The sequence below is a fragment of the Genypterus blacodes genome, unplaced genomic scaffold (assembly GCF_046128005.1).
Source record: "Genypterus blacodes isolate CSIRO-AG114 ecotype Tasmania unplaced genomic scaffold, CSIRO-AGI_Gbla_v1 ptg000107l_1, whole genome shotgun sequence".
Lineage (NCBI taxonomy): Eukaryota > Metazoa > Chordata > Actinopteri > Ophidiiformes > Ophidiidae > Genypterus > Genypterus blacodes.
Genome location: NW_027466911.1, coordinates 534,339 through 553,349, shown reverse-complemented (window position 1 = coordinate 553,349; position 19,011 = coordinate 534,339). Strand labels below are relative to the sequence as shown.

Below are 19,011 nucleotides of genomic sequence, written 5' to 3'. Positions count from 1 at the left end.
TTCGCCAACTCTTCCCACCTACTGCAGCCGGTGTTAATCATGGTTAACCTTTGGCACGCCGGCTGTAGTGTTTGTAACCGGGCGATGTGTGATTTATGTAAGCGGGATGGAGACGAATGCTTTCGGTAATTAGCTGGCATAACCACACTAGCGCCTGCAATAACAAGGGCTCCAAGCCGCCGGAATGGTCTCTGTCTGCCTCCCTCCCATATTGACATCTCTGGAAATACGGTCCCAGCGTGTCTCTCGGAGCCTATTGTGACTGCACGACCAGCTGCAGCGCCGTCTTGGTTGCACACGCCTGCCAGATTAACAGATCGTTTTGTCGTTTCCTCGCCAATTATCTTCAGCCAGATTGTTTACGTAACATGAAGTGCTCTCAAGCTTATTTGATTTATCCTCATCTCCTCCCTCGTCTCCTCGCTCTAATCAACGCACTGGGTGGGCGTCAGGGGGAGATGAGGGTTCTAGATAAGGAAAACGTCGATGCTCAAGAGTTTTATTGTTCTTTTTTTCCGGCTGCGAAGATTTGACGCCTGCTTGACCTTAAACAGCGGGTTTGTGTTTGTGTGTTAGCGCATGAAGACTGCGCCTGAGGTCTGAGTGGTCTGTGGCTTTCTGAAGGCCCCAAATCACAGAATTGGAACAGAAGCAGCAACACCGGTCTCCTTGTGAGGCTGAGGATGTTTCGGATTCTGTTAGACAAAGAGGATGTGCGGCTCCGTCCCACGTCTTCTATTTAGACTACAAGGACGATGGTGGCGGTAATGGTGTGGAACAGCCAGAGAAATGCCTCAGTGCACCGTGCATACAACATAAATTTGGATTCCTGTCTCTACCTCCTGTTGCTTCGCCGTCTTTGTCTCGCTTTTTCCATATTTTTATCACCACCTCCCTCCCCCCCCCCCCCCTCCTCCTCGTTCTCTCTCCTCTTTCTCCCTTTGTGCCCCAACTTCACTTTTGTTGATGTTTTTATCTCTCAGCTGCGCCGCCGTCGCTTCGTTCCAAAGATATCTGCTTTTAAATAGAGCAGTTGTGTCGCAGCCATTCCCATTGTTCCCCCCCCACCCCCCCCCCCCCCCGCCCCCCCTCTCGGTGTTACACCATAACACCTAAGCCTCTGCGCTGCTATTCATCAGAGATTATGTGCTAAACTGACAAAACCCTAAAATCCATTAAAAAACCATCTTGCTCCCAGTTCATTCTGCTGGGATTGGGAGGCTGCAGAGAGTGGAGGGTGAGGACGGCCTGACACACTTTACTCCCATAATCACTTTTATTCTAACAAGATTTCATTTGTTTATATTAAAGCAAGCTGGATTGTCATATTGTGTGATTAAATCCGATTGATGTTCCCTCCCTTCTAATTAAATTGCACACAAGTGGACAATCGTCCTTTTTAATCACACAGTTCCGCTAAGAGCTGACCCACATAACAGTAATGATATTGTGTTTGGTTACATTATTAGCTTAGTGTCCTCTCTGTGCAATGGTTTGTGTGTGTGTGTGTGTGTGTGTGTGTGTGTGTGTGTGTGTGTGTGTGTGTGTGTGTGTGTGTGTGTGTGTGTGTGTATAATGAAGCAAATGGGAAAGCAAGAGTTAGTAAGAGTAAGTTGTGTTTGTGTATTTGAGAGACAGATGTCCTGTTGTCTCATGCTGCGTCCATTCCTGCCTTCCAGAGACACAACGGGGAGCTCACATCAACGGCGTCAGTCAAGCACCTGAGTCATCGGCGCTTTGTGGTGTCCTTCCAGCTAGACAGTGTGCAGCGAGCGGATCAAGACCTTTACCGCTGCGTCACGCAGTCGCCCAAGGGTGCTGGAGTGTCTAACTTTGCAGAGCTTATTGTTAAAGGTAAACGCTCGCTGCTCTTTTGTCATTTCTTCTCTTTCTGTTTCTGCCTCCACAAACATAATATTTCCTCCTCCTTCTCCAGCTCCAGTGTTGCTCTACACTTGTTGACTCAGCACCTCTTTATCTAGCGCCACCAGCAGGTCGAAATGTCCCGCTGCTGGCCAAGTGGTGTTAATCCATCAGTGTGTAAACATTTGCTGCAGAAAAGCATCACAGACCGAAAAGTGAATGTTTGCGACCACAGACCTCCATTGGAAGTTCAGACGGACCACACAGTTGAAACTTTGCCGAGCTGATTTGTGGAAACAAAACCAGGCTCTGTGTTTTTAATGTGTTGGCTGCGGACTTTTGTTCAACATCAACATTGTTAGTGCTGACAGCCGTCACCTGAGTGTGACAAAAAGTTGCAAGCAGCCCAAACTTGTCAACATGTCATGTGTTGGTAACTTAACAGCCTCTTTTGGTCTTGTTGTGCTCGTGTATGACTCAACACTTTCAGGTCTGAGCGACGACTGAGGATGAGTCAAAGAATTAAAAATAACATCGATCACAACCAGCAATTACAGCCAATAGACATTTTAAATATAGGATACATTTCATGGTAGAAAACTGATACAGGAAACGTTTCTTTGTGTGCATGACATCAACTTGAAATTTAAAGTGTTTCTTTCTTTGATTTGTGGTGTTTGCTGTCTCGCCCCGTCAAACACATGCATGTGTAGTTCTCCATGTTCCGTCAAAGAGAAGCTGTTGACTTGACTTAAACTCCCGCAGCCCGATCACGTCATGTCGCTCTGACACTGACCTCACACCCATTACTCACTCCAGCCCCACAGCCTGATAACACCCTGACAGCTTCATAATGATATGACAGTGGGATGGTTTGATGGCGCGACGGCAAACTCCATCCCTCAGCTAAGGGAAGATGAGAGAGGGAAATTTGGACGTGGAGGAATCTCATTCTCCTTGTCGTCTCCTCCTCCCAACGCAAACAGACACGGGGGGGATTTCTTTTTAGAGCGTAAATCACTGACAGATGTGAAGGTGTGTGTTGCTTTTGACGGTTTATGACAATGCAACACTTTTGACCCCAAAACATTCCAAAAACCCGATCACCAGCTGCTCCCTGTGAACCAGGAGTCAGCCAATGCAATGGTAGAAAGCCATGAAATCCTATTTTAATGTGATCATGTGTATTATTGTTGGCCTAAGTCAGCTGACAGTGGTTCTATATATAATTCTCTCTCATGACAAAGTGCTTAAGGAGACTTTCATAAATCCTCCCTCCCCGCTGACCGTCCACGGCCTTAATGAGACGGCTTCACTCATTTCAGGAGAGCAGATTGGATGCAGATGCAATTTTTTAAGTGTTTTCTGTAATGAATAAAACATTTTCCTCCTCCTGTTTTAAGGTTTGTCGCTGGCGTTATCCTGCATTGGTATCCTGAGCATATTTGAGGATATTTTCAGGCATTTTACAGCCTTTTGAAATACAAGTCTCAGTGCAGACAAGTCCTTAATTAGTCTGAAAACGAGCAGCGTTTAGTTAAGAATAGCTCGGCTCACAGAGGGAAAACAGCAATAATACTAACTATTCCGAAATAAAAACTAATTAAATGAACAAAAGCTGTCTAGAGTGGTTGCTATGGTTACCTGGGGGGGCATTTTGTAAGACTTCAGCCAGTGGATCCTGCCTGTAGCCTTAGTTTAGCTTGTCATTATTGACCCGGGCATTGAAAACCCAAACTTGAGCTACTTCAGGCTTCGTCAGGTCAGAGGAGAAGAGGTGAGGGGCTCGTGAAGCTCAGAGCCTTGACAGAGGAGAGGAGAGGAGAGGAGAGGCTGTAAGAGACACAGACCTCTGCAGGAGTGAAGGATTAGCCACGGTCAGAGATCTCACTCTGCTCTTTTCTCTCACGCTTTGTCCTCATTTCTTTTGCATTCCGCTCCTTCCCTCGCACCGCTGCCCGTGTAATTGTTCAATGGTTCGGATCTGCCGTTAAGTGATATTTGACCGATGGGGCACTGAAATTAATCCTTACTTTGGTCGTCTTTACCTTAACTCCTTTCATGGCGCTGACCAGCTGTTGGGACAGAACAGAAGAAAAAAAACACGCTTTAACACATCAATCCTCCGCTAACAAATGGCTGGCATTCAAAGCTCATACGTGCTCGTCGCTCCGTACCTGTAGCTGCCACTTCACTCTGCTGCTCTGCTAAAAATGCACACAAGGCTCAGAAGGCCTTGTTAATAGGTGTGACTAAGCTGCCATTTGAAGTTTGGCCTACACATCCTGCACCACAGGGGGCTCATTTAGGACTCAATGAGCTTTAGCACAGTGAGGAATTAAACCTTTACGAGCTTTACCTCCCTAGACCAGCAGTTTCATGGGTCCTCCAGGGAATATAATGTCATGCATATGTGTTCAAACAGGTAAAAACCTTTCGTTTCTTTTTGCAGTGCCCCCGTCTCCCATCGCACCGCCCCAGCTGCTGCGTGCAGGCTCCACTTACCTGATCATCCAGCTTAATACAAACTCCATCTTGGGGGACGGCCCCATCATCAGGAAGGAGATCGAGTACCGAGCCAGCCAGTCCCCGTGGTCAGAGGTGCACGGGGTCAACATGGTCACATATAAACTTTGGCATCTGGATCCAGACACGGAGTATCACATCAGTGTGCTGCTGACCCGACCCGGGGAAGGGGGCACGGGACCGCCCGGGCCGCCCCTGGTGAGCAGGACCAAGTGTGCAGGTGAGATTCCTGGTCCACACATCAACGCAGTACTTAGATACATGTCTGTCTGCAAACATCACGGTAACACTCTGTTGCTGTTATTCGTTGTATTTTCCTTATTATTCCCCTGCTGTATCAGAAATCTCTTCCCTCTCATTTCTGTGTATTTGCTCTGGTTCCAGTCATGTTGTCTGTTGTCAAAAGTGCCCAGATGACATTGATCCACCGTGTTTTTCCTCAGGTCAGGTCACTCTATTCCATCATGGGGTTTTGTGTTTGCTTTGCCAAATACGTAATAGAATTCTGTTTTGGCAGCAGAGCCACTCTGAGAGGAATCATTACGCCAATGTCAGCCGCATTTGCAATAATGGTAATCTATGATGATAATGCTGTAGCCTGAACTGCCATTTTTCAAACAGAGCTGCATTTGTTGTTTTGGCCATTTGTTTGGTTGGGCCTGATTAGCGTTACGGAGCGGAAGGTACTCTGTCTAAACCAGCACTTTGTGACTAACGCAGTTTTGCATGTGTAGTGCTTAGAGTGTGTTTACTGTTACGGAAATGCGATGTCCCACAGTCTGAATGGGGGAAGGGCACAGTACACAGAGCACCTGAACACCTGGCTGGAGCCAAAGCAGCAGAGTCCTTAGTGCAGCACTGCCACAATCAATCCCCGGAAACATTTTGTTCAGTATTTCAGCCGGTTTGTTTCTCTCTCCACCCACTACAGTGATGCATATCCCTCACCCCTCCTCTAACCCGGAGGAGCAATTTCTCCCGATTAAGGAGCCATCAACACAATATCAACAACTGGTATTTGTCAATGTGAGGCTCCATGGGGATTGCCTGTATGTATTTGTCAGATTTTGACACATATCTCCCGTTTTTGCCCTTAGTAAAGTCATCTTACGAAAAATTCAGAATCCTGCCACTCCATCTCCTGTTTTAATTATACTTCTGGTCTTGAGTTGACAGACACGCTCAGTCACAGCCTATACTTATCTCTGAAGAAAGGAGCATTTTATCTGAACGGCTCAGATAAAAGATAGCAGCTGAATGGCTGGCATGTAGCTGACTGCTTTGAAATTGACTGAAAAAGAAAATTATATATTTTGTGGACATAACGACTTTATCAAGCGACACTTATATTGTTTTATAATCTGTTCTCTTGGCTTGACCCAAAGCACTACATAATGATTTTGAGTCTGAATCTTGTCCGACACAGAGTTTTCAATATGAACCTGTCTTGATTCTATTTGCCGCCGAGCCCAACCAGTCTCATCATATTCTGTGAACAAAATCACAACAGTCCACCACTTGAGTCTTCATAATAACTTTAAGTGCCTTTTTCTCTCTAACTGTAAATGGACTGAGAGGTGTGGAGGCTTCAGTGATGCTCATCCCGCGGCAGTGAGGATCCTCGCTGTAATCACTTCTTACTTCAACGATGAAGACACAGATGGCTGCTACACACTGATTCATTAACAATAACGTGATACACTCCACTCATACCTGCAAGGCAGCGAAATACACACAGTCGCTTACTTGCAGTAACTGATGTAGATATGCAGACAGAAAGAAACTGCCTCCTACTGGCGCGGGGGTGATATTACGCTTTAGCGCTTATCCAGTGTACGACACTACTACGTCTGTGTCAGGCATCAACATGTCAAGATCATGTCAAGTACAAGTATAGAGCACAAACACAGTGAGCACGAGTTCAGGGAGGTATTCCTTCTGCTTCTATCTGGAGTATGAGCATACACAGTCATGGGTGTACACACACACAGACAGACACACACACACACAAAATGGAGGGCTCTGCCTGTACCCATAGGCATTTGGTGGCTCTGTGTCTTCCATGGTCATCACTCTTTTCTATGCCCAACGGTCTCCTTCCTGCCGCACACACACCATCCCTCACATATCTCTCCACCCTGCTCCACTAGAGCCTCGCCAGCCTTTTCTCAGATGACATATTAAAGCTGCTCTCCTCTCCCAACAGCCGGAGACGCACCCTCATTCATCAGGCGCCGTGAGCGAAACTCGCCACCTCCCCAAATACCAAATCCCCCCCCCACCTCGCTCAACGCACACACACAAAAAACACAAGAAAAAGTGGAAGAAAGGATGAAGGAAAAGAGGAAGGAAACGTAGGTAGAGGAAGGTGGTGAATGGTTGTAGACAGGAGGTGAAGGGTGTTTGAGAAATGAAATGAAGGTGCATTTGTGAAGCACCGGATGTGTTTTGCAGTTTGTGAAAGTCACTAATCTTAGCCTTTAAAGACTCATTAATATTTATGTCTGTCTTTTGCAGCCACATGTGATATAAGTAACGCTGTCACAGTGCCTGAGCTGTTAGATCAGGGCGTTTAGATGCAGCATGACTCCAAATTTGAGAATGATTTTGTTATTTTTGGATCATTTGGTGTCTTTACTTGGCCCGCTTTAATGCTCTTCACAGTAAGCTGCTGTAATATAAACTTCCTCCCTTCCTCCACCTGCTGTATCTCACCTTCTTAACCTCTGGAGGAGAATGTCTTAAGCTCCCCCAACACCCACCTCCTAACCATCTGGTCAACACCACCCCAGCTGACCCCGATACATCCCGCCACTGAATCCCGTTAGGCCCCTTTCTCTCTCCAGTGAGGCTTAAACACGAGGAATTAGTTGTAGCGATGATTTCAGGGAGGTGATAATTATCGTGGAGAGCAGAAGGGATATTTGGAAGCTCTGCGTATGTACGGGGGAAGTGAGTTTCCTCTTCAGAAGCTGTGCCTGGCCACCATGACTAATCTGCCGCGCTGAACGCTCCCCTCTTTCGCAGACATGTAGCATTGCTGACCACGTCACACACAGGGCAGACGTCTGCGTGGAACCCGAGTCCGTGCACTTGCTCGGGTGAGCGCTGTAAAACTAATGGCCGTGAATGTGAACATGGCCTCCGCCTGGCTCTGATGGCCATCCAGGTGTGCTTGATGAGCCATTGCTGTGATTATCAGCACGGTGCGTTAACACAGCTTGAAATCCCTCAAGTAAATCACAAAGGAGAGGCGAGCATTTTGCACTGCAGGTGGTCCACAAACTATGTTAATGGGCCTCCACCTGCTGCTGGGTCACTGATCTTTCTGGAAAGCCCCTGACCATGATTCTCTTGTCTGTCTGTACGAGAGAGCCAACAGGGGTGCTCGGCTAAAATTAGGAACATTAGGAGCACAAGTGCATTGTTCTTCTCTTGGCATGTCATTCATCACGTCCTCCATTGCGAGCCAGAATTCCCCACATGTGTTCATTTGTATCTTTGCATTTATGTGCGGTGGTGTTTTCTTGCTGGCACACGTAGATCCAGCATATCTGCATATCAGTCCGGATCCTCTGCACGGTGACCTTCTCAGTCCAAACCACTTTTTGCTGCTGTCCCGCATCACCATTTTTCCTGGAGATAATAAACCTGAAATTGCTTCATCCACTCTGACTTCCAAACTCCTCTGTGGATCAACATGGCAGTCTGGGCTCTGGGCCACGTCAGGGCAACTGCAGGGTGCCAGGGAACGGGCGCCCATGGCATACGGACAGATAAGACCAGGCAGGGGGAAGGGGTTGGCACAAATCTCCAGTTTGAGGAAAACCTACAATGAGCACACTGTGGTCTCTTTGGCGGCGTTTTCATCAACCCAGCAGTTAAATGCTTCTCTTTATTTGGCCCTCAGACTGCGCAGACTATCAATTCCATCATTAAGACAATCCTCGCCCACACTGGACAATGGAACATTAACAGTTCTGGCCCGGTGCAGTCATTGGCCTCGGCGATGAGCTTGTGCTCGGGTTTAGAATGAGACACATGACAGAAAATATTGGTGAAACTCTGGGGACTGCGGAGGCCTTCAGAGTAGACGAATGTGTCGGAAAGTTCTATAGGCCTAGGTTATAAGAAGAGCTAATAACCGGAAGAAAGACATGATAAGACATAGGAGAAGAAGCATTTCAAAGAGCAGGTGTGTGCGTCTTTGTGTTCAAGTGCCCTTGCACAGCTAAAGAACACCTTTCAAATCCATTTTCTCTGATCACACTTATTTTAGTGCATTAGGCCTGCTCAGTGATGCATTAGCGGCCTTATTTAAGCTCTGCGCACTAATCTGAGAATCCCTTTGAGCGCGAGAGGCAGTAAAGGAAAGCGGAAGACCTTGGCCGGTAACCTCAAACTCCGCTGATCCCTCCCTGTACCCCATAACTCTCCTGTCAGTCCCTGCCTCCCCGGCTCATTACTCACCTGGAGCTATTAAAAGAATAAAGCAATACAATATGTTATGTAGAATATCGCCTGACAAAATGGCATCGATTGTGTTAATAAGGGCCATTGATAAATGCCTCCATTGATGGCACTGCGAGGATGTCCTTGGCTTAACTATGGGCTCTTTAGCGCCGACATCCTCCTGAACACTGGCCGGTCTGTGCCTGGCTGTATAGAGGCGCTCTGTGTCTCTAGGAGGATAAAAAAGGCAGAGTTGTCCGTTCAAACCGGACAGGTTTAACCCAGCGATGACCAGAAGTAACTGTGTCTAAAAATATACACCACACCATGGTGATGACCCAGCACCCAGCAGTAAAAGTCACCAGTGGAGATCTAACGCCTTTGTTTGACTTTGCCACGTTTTCTCCGCGGTGTGGATTAGGCCTCAAGAGAAACAACTGTGACCACCGGATGGGCGCTTTGCTGGGCGGTGTGGAGGCTTGGACAGGCAGGAGCGTGACAGTTACCCGCAGTCTGTCCGATTAATTAGCGTAATTGGCATGCGTTCCTGCTCTGCTGTAGGGGATGTGGGCGTGTTCTGCTGGCAGCTAACAGTTGACCTCCACGTCCTGGTAGAGTCACATGGCGCCATCTAGGTGGAACGAACAACTGCCAGGGCCGGCCCCGTTTGAAAACGTCTTCATCTGATTGATTTACTTTTCATTACTTTCTCTTTCCCTCTTTCCCTCTTCTCTTCCTCCCATGCAGAGCCCATGCGTTCCTTGCGGGGCCTCACCTCTACAGATCTCCAGTCCAGGCAGTTGTCCCTGCAGTGGGAGAACTTGGCATTTAACCTGACACGCTGCCACACCTACTCAGTGTCTCTGTGCTACCGCTACACCACGGCGGGCGGCGGTGGAGGCCATAACACCACGGTGCGCGAGTGCCTGGCAGTGGAGCACAACGCGTCCCGCTTCACACTGCGTGACCTGCCGCCCTACCACAGCGTCCATGTCCGTCTGTCACTGGCCAACCCAGAGGGGAAGAAGGAGGGCAGAGAGGTCACCTTCCAGACCGAAGAAGACAGTAAGTCTAAGAGCTTTGTGTCACGATGTGTCATTTTTTTCACATTGTCAACCCTCGACAACGCAGGATCTGCACGATGAGGAATCCCAGGTGGCGTAAACATTGCCAGTACAGCATGTTCTGGAGTTTATTCTACTTCCTCAACCATTTATTTACCAACCCAAATCCCCATCTACAGTCCTAAGCAATGGCGAGCCCTTGGATTACTTACAATACAATGCAATGTTTCGAAGTGTATGACATGTAGTGGAGTGCTCAGTTCAAACGCTCCATAAATGGTTCAAATATGACACAATATTTCGGTCATGTTTCAGTGAGGACGCTCTGATTTTTGCACAGTTCCTCTTTCTTATTCTGACCGCCAAGACTTCAACCAAGCGCCACAAAAGAAAAATACTATACATTTTCAGTTGGAAACAAAAGAAAGAAAAGGAAGTCATTTCAGCCAAGACTCCAAGCACCGAGGGAGGATTGTGATCTTATTTCTGCTCTTCTGTTACACCGCCGCAGATTGTCTGCATGTCCGACTGAGAATCAATTCGCCTGTGAACCAAAAAATCTAAGCAAACGAGATTGTTCAGTGAAGAGACATAAAGAAACACAGAGGGGAGTGTAAAGCTGTGTGTATGTGTATGTACAGACACATCAATGAACGTTTTTCCAAAAGCCTTAATAAGCAACTCTGTCCTCTAGACTCGCTCAATAGAAAAATAAAAGTCAACTCAGCTGTTTGGCTTCGCTTTCGCCTCGGGCCTGAATATCACATAACACACTCATCCTCTCTCCAGCGCTTACTCACACACACATGCACGCTCACACACACCGCTGGGACCCGAGCTACAATTGAAAGCCCCGAAAAACTGTTATCACAGTGTATCGCCCAATGATCTGCCGTTCACCGTCCTCCCACTGCAGTTTCAAAGAGACGCTCCTCAACAAAGTATCTGACACATTTGTCAATGTGTTTAAACTTTTACACAAAAAAGATATAAAATAATTATATTATACTTTTGTCTCCTCTCTTGTCTGTCTTATGGCTCCATTATTAATGCCGCTCATGAATTAACAGTGTTCCTTTGTGGTGTTCACTGCCTGTGTGTGTGTGTACATCATGCGGCGCTCTGTGATACCTCATAGAGCGCCTCAGTGTGAGATTAGCACTTTCAGTTTTTCACAACCAATGTCTTCTCGCAGTCCCGGGAGGCATCGCGCCCGAGTCGCTCACCTTCACCCCGCTGGATGACATGATCTTCTTGAAGTGGGAGGAGCCTGTGGAGCCCAATGGCCTCATTACCCAGTATGAGGTGAGCATGAAGGACGCTTCATCTGTCCTGTCCCTTTAAATTATGATGCTCCAAAAGTGCCACAGTGAAGAGAAATGACTGAATGAAGGATTTTGTTGCTTGGAAAACTAAATCAAAAATTAATTGTGATGGAAATTGGATTATTTGTACTTTCGCTTCATTTTAGGAGTTAATGTCCTTCATTTTCAAAGTCCTGAAACAGCAAATGAAGCTGAACACCCCCCCCCCCCCTAAAATAAACTTAATTTAGATCTAGAACTGCATTTCCTGATGAATATGTGCTGTGATTGCAAACGCTGAAAATTTTGCCAAAGGCTGAACAAGTGCCTGAAAGATTGAAGCCTGAATGCCTGAGCAATGTTTACGTACCTGAAAGAATGCAGAAGTTACAAGCAGTTTGAGTGACAGCTAAAGCTCAAATCCTTTGAGGCTTCTATGTGTTTATGAACAACAAGTGCAGCCAATTAAGACACCCAATTAAGAGCCGGTCAGAATATTGCAATTCTGATCACAGCAATGGAACAGGAGGACCGAAGAGGAAAGACAAGAGACAACTTGGATCTATCACAAAACAACTTGTTAAAATCTTTGCAATGCCAATAAATTATAGAAAAATAAACCTACACAGCCTTCCGGTGTGAGTCACTGGTAAACACTGCATAAATAGCATATGCTGTAACATTAAATCAGGGCTACAGAAGAAAGAGCTGTACAAAATCCTCCTCATTCCTCCCAGATTAAACCATTGACCACTCTGTCGGAGACCATCGACCGCAACGCCGTCCTGCAAGGCCCCGGCTCTGCTCTGTACCGCTCTGCGCCGCGCCGGGGGCTCTTTTATGTTGGCCATTGTGGGGGAAGCACAGGGGTCTGGCTGTTACGTTCCAAAGACGGCTCATAATGTTAGGCAAGGCCTTTTTCAGGGGCAAATTCCTGGAATATACAGTGCATAGTTTCTGTGTGTGTGTGTGTGTGTTAGGTCTCATCCACCTGAAAAAGTGCAAAGAGAAATTCACAGCAGAATACAAGACAGGCTGCAAACTTTACACAATGGCTCTTCTCATCTAAGGTTGTTTTTGAAAATGCATAATATTTAAATTGGACTCAAAGCGTTATTGATTTCAGCGAGACAGTTTCATGGAGCGGCTCCCTCATTCTTCACCCTTTACAATGCAGGGCTTTAGTTAGAAAATCATTTTCCAATTACTGTGCTTTCTGAATAACGTTAGATGCAGGAAATAGTTTGAATTAACAATAACCAATGCCAATCAAGTGCTATTCATCCAAACACAAACCGAAAACACAAGCAATTAGGGCACGTATTCAGAGAATCAAAATCATATCAATCAAACAGCATAATTATAAATCTGACAAAGGCATTTTTACAAAAACGCTAATGACTTTGGCAGGGGAACTGCAAGAAAATCATACGAGACTCGATTTTTTTTTCTATTTGCTGAATATTTTCATTGGAGAAAGCATCTGACATAACAATGAGCGTGTGATTGTGACACATATTGGAGATTGCTTTATATACAGAGAAGGGAAGAAAACATAAAAAGGAAGAAAAGACAATATTTTGATGTTTTCTAAATAAATTCAAAAACTTTCGGACCTCCGCCTTGTCTCTCTCCAGATAAGTTACCAGAGCATCGAGTCATCCGATCCAGGCATCAACGTCCCCGGACCCAGAAGAACCGTGTCCAAGCTGAAGAACGAGACCTACCACATGTTCTCCAACCTGCACCCCGGAACCACCTACCTTATCTCCGTCCGGGCCCGTACGGCCAAGGGCTTTGGCCAGACGGCCCTGACGGAAATCACAACAAACATCTCAGGTAGAGAGGCACATGCGCTGGCTCTGTGAGCGTGTGTGTGTGTGTGTGTGTGTGTGTGTGTGGGTGTGGGTGTGGGTGGGTGGGTGGCTGGGTTTGTGTGTGTGTGTGTGTGTGTGTGAGGGGGTGTGAAAGCTGCCGCAAGATTTTCGCAAAACTTTAAAAAGACCATATACTGTTTAAGTCGATAGTTTGGAGGAAATAGGTAGAGTGAACCAAGTGCAGCTCGCTCTCTCTCTCACACACACACACACACACACCCCCACACATACTCATTCTCCCTTTCTGTGCCATTGCAGGCACACACAGGTACAACACTCGAGTCACCCACTGCGTGCTATAATTAGGATTCCAGCTTCCTCTCTTTTGACCTCAGTATCTTTCTTCTTCTCTTGCATCTTGCATAGGCAAAACTACTGCTCCCCGAGTGTAGGAAGCGTTTTTTTTGTTTTTTTCTCCTCCCCCAACTTCTTCTCCAAACCGGTGACACGCTGTCATCTCACAGCGCTCCAGACATAAATTAACTCTTAGGCGGCAGAGGAACACCACAGAGGACACAGCGCTGTGGTGTTATGTACTAAGAAGGATGCGGGAACATGGCCGGGACCGGGACGTCTCCACCGAGAGTCTCCTGGCTTATTACTGGTGACGGCAGCCCAGCCTTGGTGTGTCTGTGCTCCTCTTAATGATGTATATTGTGTTAAGGGAAGCGATCACACCTCTCAGGACCACAGCCACACACGCTCCATCACTTCCTCTGCTCCTCGGTCGCGTACGGCCAGCATGGGGATTTTGTTTTCACCTGCATTTGTCTGTTTATCAGCAGGAAACCTCAATAAGTCACTTCTGATGAATTTGCTAGATTGGGACCATCTGACCAAGGCATAGTGACTTTAATCTAGACTATGATTCAAATACAGGATTGGCTAATATTGGGTTAGCTCTGACAGGTCACATTTATGCTGCGGCTGTCTATTAATAAAGAAGGACAGAAACATGCAACTATTGCCAGTGTGTTGTTACGGCAACGCTGATTCAGCTGTGTGAAATAGTTCGGACACATTTTCTACACATGCAGGCAAACATCCAGAAGAATATCGCACAATACCAACACTTACAATACAATGATTTTGCATTACAAATGTTTGTACACAGAAAGGTAAAATCTGGCTTCATATTGGAAAGGAAGCAGTGTCGTGTGCAGATACGCATCTTCTCAGGGCCGTCCGGTCTAATCATAGATTTACGGCGAGATCACTCCCTGCTTGCTGTCAGAGAGGAATCTGGAGCGGAGCCAGACCACAGATGGAGTTCAAAAGTCTTCGCCGATCATCCTCAACCTCGTCCGCTGGCCCACAGTGCTGAACATTCACTTACACTGAGCGTCTCTCAAATCTGCACTGACAGCCAACACACACTGAACACCTTCAACACCAACTACTGTCAGCATCTTCAAGCAGTACTTACCGCACAGCATCCTGCTACACACATCCTCCCGTTTGCATAGATGTAAACACACACCCGCATACACTCGGGCATGCATTAGCTTCAGAAGGATTTGTACACAATCACCGTTCAAACACACTTATCTGCTAGCCGGCATCAAACCCTGTGCGTGTTCTGCAAACCACAACAGACCTTTAATGTCAACAAATGCACACTCAGCGTTTAATATCCCTGCCAAACTGAAGTTGGCCCTTTGAAAAAAAAAAACGTTTTAATAAGATAATTAAAGATTCCTCATGATCAGTTTGCTTCCCTCCTCCTTGTTATTGAGCACTGATATTAAAAAGAAACTTGCTGCCTCATTTCCAGGGAGTTGTAAGACTTTGGCCAAATCCTGTTAAATGAGAAGCTCGTTCAGTTTAACTTCACTTTTAATTGAACTTCAGTCCAACGCAGCTAGAAGGGAAATCTACACTATTAACTATATATGAGGATGTGAATCAGACATATCAACCCTGTGTGTGTGTCTGCAGGATTGACTGAGGTCTTAGTATACATGCTTCAATATGTTTGGCATTTTAAGTCAATTGTATCCCTCTGTGTGTGTGTGTGTGTCCTCAGCTCCTACGTTTGATTACGGAGACATGCCGTCCCCCCTGAGTGAGACAGAGAGCACCATCACCGTCCTGCTGCGCCCGGCCCAGGGGAGAGGAGCGCCGGTCAGGTGAGAACGACCACCTCACGTTCACTCAAGCTGTAGTTTGACTCTGAGCTGTCCCTCCTTGTTAAAGATGTACGCCTCTGTGTCTCCAGCACTTACCAGGTGGTGGTGGAGGAGGAGATGGGGAAGAAAGTGAAGAGGGAGCTGGGCCTTCAGGAGTGTTTCCCGCTGCCCATGTCCCACGGCGAGGCTCAGGCCCGAGGCACGCCGCACTACTACACGGCCGAGCTGCCGCCCAGCAGCCTGCCGGAGGCCAGTCCCTTCACTGTGGGGGACAATCACACATACAACGGCTACTGGAACAGCCCGCTGGACCCGCGCAAGAGCTACCTCATCTACTTCCAGGCTATGAGCAACTTCAGAGGGGTGAGCGACCGCACACAGTTTAGTCTCGTAGCCGCGGAGCAGAATATTCACAGTAATTCTGTGCCACTGATGAGTAAGTTCAACGAGTAGATGTATTTACGAATTAGCTGCATTTGACACTCCAGGACATTTGGCATCAACTGGGCTTGAAATTGTTTGTTGGGAGTAAAATGCCTCCCACTGTAAACACTCCAAATATGCCCCACTGCTTTATGTCTGTCCAAACAAAGCCTGCCTGAAACGGAAGAGTGCTTGCACGCTTTGCTTACGGAGCGCATAATCTGGGCTGAGCTGCTGAGGACTTCAAATCCACAATGTTGCAGATGCATTAATTCTCTTCACATCTGTCTTTCATTTTCACTCATTTTCATATTCCAACTCTGCTTTTGATGTTTTTTCTTCTTCTCTCTTTCCGCCTGAGTATCAATGGAACAGAGAGAATGAATCTGTTTGAGAGCTGAATCAGGTCAGCGGTGTAATGAGGTCTTTCCCGTGTCGCCCAGCTGCCCTCCTTTTAGAGCCCCTATGCTGCACACACACCAGGAGCCCCGGGTCAAAATGTCAAAACATCTGGCAGCATTGCGTCTGCTCCCTTGCAGAAGCGCCCAAATTACAATAAAATGTAGAATCCTGTAGACTGGCTTTCTTCTTCTTCCCGTGATGAGCACATCAAAGCTTGTTGATCGTAGTTATGTTCATGTCACGGAGGCACAAATGAGAAATTATTCAAGCAGGGCTGTGGTGAGATCGACCAGACATTCTTCTCCTCAAGCTCTTTTATGTCCTCTGTCACACTGTCTGCGGTTTCTGCGGTAGCTTTGGCAGCAGAAACGCATTATTTAACTGTTAGAATATTCTATATTACGTAGGTTTGTTCCTGGGGGTTATGATGTCTTTGATGAAACCTGGTGTACAAGTAGGGCATCATCCAGGGAAGAAACCAGTCAATACTGGTACTGGTCGGCCTGATGGTGGCGCTGCAATTGCCACTTTTACATTTTGGCCCATGACTTCTTGAACCGTAAGTCAAGGAATCACTTAAATACCTTTTCTCGTGATTCTTTGGGTCTATGTGCATCCACATAGGCCACGCCCACTCCTAACTTTGAATCTTACAAATAGAATGTCTGGACCAAGCTGGACAACTGTTCCACTTTTCTTTTCTTGTATTCTTTATGTCACAAAGTGCTGCATGAATCAGTCGACTTGTTACTCCACAAATAAACATGAGTCGACCTGTTGGTGGCGTTTCAACAACATCTTTGGAACCAGACGTGGTAGAATCACAAGTGTGTTGTTCCGTGTGTGTGTGTGTGTGTGTGTGTGTTGGGAGGAATCATGCTGTAGTCAATAACCTGTTAGATTTCATCACAGTGAGGTAATTGCCGCACTACTTGCTTCTCTTATCTCGATCTTTTATGAAGCGCAAATGACTTGGTTTCTTAAATGATCCCCACGGTGACCTGATGTCTCCATTCACTCTCCCCTCATATTAAATGTGCTGCTCTTGATCTGCTGATGATTCCAATTTGGCTCATTATTACAAGCCGCACCTCCATGGTGTGGACACGCTCTTAGGTGATTGGAAAGCGGCGGGTAAATGGAGTCCATTGTCAACCAGCTTTGCGGCGGATGTTTATCCAGGATGAGCTCTGTTGGGCTTAGTGAAGTGAGGCTGCACGTGCTCACTGTGTTTCTTGCCGTCTCGCTGCTATTCGGCACAGGAATACCCTGATGTCACCGGTCACACCCAGAGGACGCCACATTACCATTTCAGATTCTATTACAGCGAGGGGCTGATACCTGGGTGAAGCAATTACTTATGATAATTGGACACAGGTGCAGCTGATCAGAGGTGGAATTCGGCTGTAATTTTCATGGAATTGGAGCTGTGGAATTTCATCCCAGCAAACAGTCCTCTGTGATCATCATTTGGGATGAATCTGGGTCACTTTTGAGTGGTGTCAGTTGTGATTACAGCAGGTTCTTCTACATTGGAAGTCTCTCAATTACGAGGCCCATACACAGTACATCATCCCCGCCACAAGCGTCTATTTTTCCGAGCCAGTGGAGAAACACACGGCGAGAGTGCAGTGCGAGCACTTCACACACCCGGGCTACAAAGCACAGGATTAGGCAGGGGAGGCCTGGTTTTACCGGCGGATGGGATTAGGTTTTGTTTTGTCTGTAACGGCGCCAGCATCCACGACCCACAACCAGCACGCTGCCAAATCACACACCCGACAATTCCCTTTGTCTGGAGATAGAGCAGCAGTGACTTTGCAAGCCGCCACATTGTGCTTCGGTCCAGCATTTACAGACTTTTCAAGACTCCAATTCAGTTTAATTCAATTCAGTTTAATTTGAATAGAATTTCATTTCAATTCTCTTCAGTTCAGTTGAGGGGAAATTAGCTGCTGTGCATACAGTCAATCAACAGCAGGTCACAGACGAAGTATCGCCGGAGGATTCCAGCAGCAAAAACTGGCACCAGAGCTGCAGACGCTGCAGCAAGAAGAATATGCGTATAAATTCATTAAGACATTATGACATCAATAAATTAACGTTGTAATTGTAGGCTAACAAAACTGCGAAACCCATTTTCTCTTTTGGCTCATGCACCATGCAGCAGGATAACCTTTGGGTTAAAGCTGTTTGCATTTGTCTTTGTAATTCAAATTCGGGTTTATCCACCACAAGCTTCTGATATCTGTTTCAGCCCATTTAAAATTCAGTTCAATCCTTAGATTTCAGCTCAAATGGGAATATTAGTTTTCAAAATTGGATTTTGTGCTCAAGCATTCTGTAGATACAGTATATCAGTGTGTGCTGCGTTCAGTGTGCCCACGTACAAATAAGCACAAGAACAGTCACACATTTACATACATTGATTGATTTTTTTCACGTTTGAACTGCCTGTCAATCATTTCAAACTTTGAATGTCAACAGTATGCAGCTCTTTGAATTATTGCCAGTGTGGTCTCGTGTGTGTGTTTGTGCCTGAATCTTTTAGTGTTGTCGAACCATTGCACCTAATTCTCCACACCGGAGGCAGTAACGGGAATAGTTTGAATGGAACCCATAACATTTGGCACTGAGCTGTTATTCAGTAATTGCGCTGATCCATCTAAAAAGCAACTTTCAAGAATTAAAATTTCAGACTGTGGCTTTGTAGGTCTTTGTATATCCCAAACAATCCATCTATCAGCTACACGCACACACTAAAGACAGAAAACAGTGGGTGGGAGCCATAGCAGTGGAAATGCTCTACACACAAAGCATTTCTGCTTTGTGTGTAGAGCTGCCAGGAAGCACCAGGACCTCTGGAGTCGCTGGTGCCCACACGTGTGATGCTGTCCCACAAGCTCAAGCCTGCCAATTAACTCTGTTGAACCTGCGCACAATCATTCACACCTGCAGTGATGTGCTCCTG

General features: G+C 46.5%; 1 protein-coding gene across 1 annotated transcript in view; it reads left to right on the top strand.

Moving 5' to 3' along the window:
• ptprub (protein tyrosine phosphatase receptor type Ub) overlaps positions 1-19,011 on the top strand; it is a 131,614-nt gene that overhangs the window by 79,149 nt on the left and 33,454 nt on the right. Inside the window, exons 6-12 of the mRNA XM_076160814.1 lie at positions 1,680-1,854; positions 4,316-4,609; positions 9,589-9,906; positions 11,101-11,210; positions 12,847-13,048; positions 15,113-15,215; positions 15,305-15,578. Of these exons, the coding sequence (XP_076016929.1) occupies positions 1,680-1,854; positions 4,316-4,609; positions 9,589-9,906; positions 11,101-11,210; positions 12,847-13,048; positions 15,113-15,215; positions 15,305-15,578 (1,476 nt within the window). The remainder of the gene's footprint in view (positions 1-1,679; positions 1,855-4,315; positions 4,610-9,588; positions 9,907-11,100; positions 11,211-12,846; positions 13,049-15,112; positions 15,216-15,304; positions 15,579-19,011) is intronic.